Source organism: Periophthalmus magnuspinnatus, chromosome 9, assembly GCF_009829125.3.
Source record: "Periophthalmus magnuspinnatus isolate fPerMag1 chromosome 9, fPerMag1.2.pri, whole genome shotgun sequence".
Classification (NCBI taxonomy): domain Eukaryota; kingdom Metazoa; phylum Chordata; class Actinopteri; order Gobiiformes; family Gobiidae; genus Periophthalmus; species Periophthalmus magnuspinnatus.
The window spans coordinates 12,070,662-12,073,933 of record NC_047134.1 but is presented as its reverse complement, the minus strand read 5'-3'; the positions used below and the strand labels follow the sequence as shown (position 1 = coordinate 12,073,933).

The window sequence follows — 3,272 nt, the reverse complement described above, 5'->3', positions numbered from 1 at the left end:
GTTCCCCAAGTTGTCAACAACCAGACAAATGACAGTTCAGCAAACCTTGTTAACGTGTTAGCAAGTGCATTAAGTGCAAGCCGCATCCCTGTTCCTGAAACAGCAGTGTTTAGCGGAGATCCATTGACATACAATGACTGGAAACTTTAATTTCAAACACTCATAGACCAAAAGAACATTCCTGAGAATGAGAAAATATTTTATCTTCGGAGATATGTCAGTGGACAAGAACTTCCTGCGTTCTGCTTGGAATCTGCATATGAAGCTGCACAGAAGGTTCTCGAAGAGAGGTAGGAATCCCATTCACTATCGCAAAGGCTTACAGAGACAAGCTACAAGCATGGCCCAAAATTACATCAAAGGAGAGTTTTGAGCGAAGAGACTTTGCCGGATTTCCTGCACAGTTGTGAAGCTGCTATGATCCACATCAAGTTATTAGAAATCTTAAACGACTGTTACGAGAACAGAAAGATTCTTCCAAGTTACCAGATTGGCTAGCTGCCAGCTGGAACAACAGAGTTATTGAAATAGAAGAACAAAATAATCAGTTTCCTACTTTCAGTAAGTTTGTTGTATTTCTAACAAGAGAAGCCAAGATTGCTTATAACCCTGTTACATCATTACAGTCACTAAAGCAAGTTGAGCCAGACAAAGCTGACAAGCTGGAGTTCTCAAGACAAAGACAAGTTGGTGCTAAAACACTGGCCACAAGTTCACAAGAAAAGCCACAAGAAAAGCCACAACTAACATGTGCCTTTTGCAAGAAGCCCAAGCATACTCTACATAAGTGCAGAAGTTCTCTGGACAACGCTGTGCCAGACAGAGTCAAGTTTATTCAGTCAGAAAAGCTATAGTTTGGTTGTCTCAAATCTGATCATCACTCAAAAAGGTGTATAAGCCACAGCACTTGTGAGAAATGCAATAAAAAACATCCTATATCCTACCATCCTATCCTAAAGAAGAGTCAAGACAATCACCAGATAAGCCAAACATAAGCAACAAAAGCCCAAGTACAAATGATGAAGTTGAAGAACCTCAACTGACAGCTACAGCCACAACAAACAGTGTTGTACATCAAGAAGGTAATAGACAAACAGCTGCAATTGTTCCTGTTTGGCTTTCAACTTGTGCACAACCTACAAGAGAAGTTCTTGTGTATGCTCTGCTGGATTCACAGAGTGACACAAGCTTTGTTCTTAGTGAAGTTTCAGATTTGCTAGACACCAACAAAGAACCTGTTAAATTGGAACTATCTACTATGTCTTCCAAGACAACAGTTGTACAGTCTCAGAGATGACAAGATCTTCAAGTTTGTGGATTTAATTCCAACAAGAGAATTACTCTTCCTCCAACATTTATGAGAGAGTTTATACCAGCCATTAAAACTCATATTCTAACTAATGAGACAGCTGAAGCTTGGCCACATTTGGAGCACTTACAGAGATCACTCCTTTGCAAGACTGTGAAGTAGGGCTGTTGGTTGGATATCCTCCTGACTACCCATAGTTCATATTTATCCTCTCTAGTGGACATATCTTTACTAAAATATTTCCAATCCCCTGCACATTACCTAACCAACTCCTTCTGTGGTTTAACGAGGACATTTAGAGCTTTCAAATGACACCAAATTTATAAGGGTGGAGCTTTGAAAAGACCCTCCTCCTTTTCAAGGAAAATGGCTGCTATCAACCACATTTTATGGAAAAAAGAACAGTAAGTGGTATACCTTTTTTACTAAGCAAATTTTGGATCAAAGTTGCATTGTTATATTTTTATGAATGTCTAATGAACACATTAAAACTATTTTTAAAGTAAAGTAACAATATTTTACAATGAAATTTGAGTGTTTAACAAATGTCCTCCGAAGTGGACATTTGGAGTCATTTATTTATTTATTTTCAAATTTGAAGGAATTGGTTCTAGTTCAGAGACTCAGATATTGAGTTGTGTGATGATGATGACCAGGATCCATTGTTTGAGGGAGAGGCTGAGGAATCAGAGAGCTCTGAAGATGAGGTTGAGGAAGAAGAGTCAGTGTCCAGTCGCCGTCCTCTCTGGAGCAAGACTACAGTGTACATCTTGATCTTGTACTCTCTTAGTATTATGTATTTTACAATGTATTTTATATATTTAGTTCATTCAAATCATTTTGCAAAAAAAACAAAAAAAAAAAAAAACAAAACAAACTATTCAGAATAATTCAGTTTTGTAATAGTTTACTATAATAATCTTTCATCTTTAAAATGAAAGACTGACATTTTTTATTGTTTTCTTTAAGATTCAACCCCCAACTGGATGATCTTCCAATTATTCTAAGCAGTGATGCCACAACACGCCAAAACTGGACCCCACTTTGTTATTTTGAACAGTACATTGATGACTTTGTCTTTGAAAAAATGGCTATGTGCACAAACCAACGTGAAGTCCTTCATTCTGGAACATCACTAAACACTACCCCTGAAGAGTTGAAGACTTTCTTTGGGTGCTCCATCTACATGGCCTGTTTGGGTTATCCAAACATTCAAATGTATTGGGCTTCGAAGACCAGAGTTCAAATAGTAGCAGAATCCATGACCAGAAATCGGTTCTACAAACTTAGGAGTTCCATTACGCTTGTCATTGATCTTGATGTGTCTGAGGAGGAAAAAGAAAGAGCCATTTTGTGGAAGGTCAGGCCAGTTTTGGAGAAAGTGAGGCAGGGATGTCTGAGACAGCCTAGAACAGGCAAAATGTCGATTGATGAGCAAATGATCCCATTTACTGGCCGCTGTCCAATTCGCCAACATGTACCAGGAAAACCACATACAACTGGCTTGAAGGTGTTTGTTCTGGCTACACCAAGCGGGATTATTTTAGACTTTATTGTCTACCAGGGGAAGACCACTTTCAATGTCACTGCAGAAGAGGGCATTGGAGAACAAGCAGTTCTTCATTTGGCTTGGAGTCTGTTCCCAGAGGTTCTCACCTGTCCTTTGACAGGTACTTCACTACAGTCAAACTTTTGGACATCCTGGCAGAGAAAGGGCTTGCAGGCACTGGGACTATAATGAAAAACAGAATCCCCAGGGGCTGCAAAATAACAGATCAGGTTATTAAAAAGAAAGGAAAAGGAGCAACTGAGATGGTGGCCAGAAGAAGTCCTGAACTTGCCATCATTAAATGGTTTGACAACAAGCCAGTGGTTATGTGCTCCTCTGCCTACGGCATTGAGCCTCAGGACTTATGCAGATGATGGTCCAAGAAAGAAAAAAGTGTCCAAGTTTAAAGACCAG

At 39.3% G+C, this 3,272-nt stretch overlaps 1 protein-coding gene across 1 annotated transcript; it reads left to right on the top strand.

Moving 5' to 3' along the window:
- The first annotated feature begins 1,490 nt into the window (after nt 1-1,490).
- LOC129456523 (piggyBac transposable element-derived protein 4-like) lies at nt 1,491-3,047 on the top strand. The gene is made up of 2 exons (XM_055224219.1): nt 1,491-1,713; nt 2,279-3,047. Exons 1-2 carry the CDS (start codon nt 1,676-1,678, stop codon nt 3,045-3,047), a joined length of 807 nt encoding a protein of 268 aa, XP_055080194.1. The 5' UTR covers nt 1,491-1,675.
- The last annotated feature ends 225 nt before the right edge of the window (nt 3,048-3,272 follow it).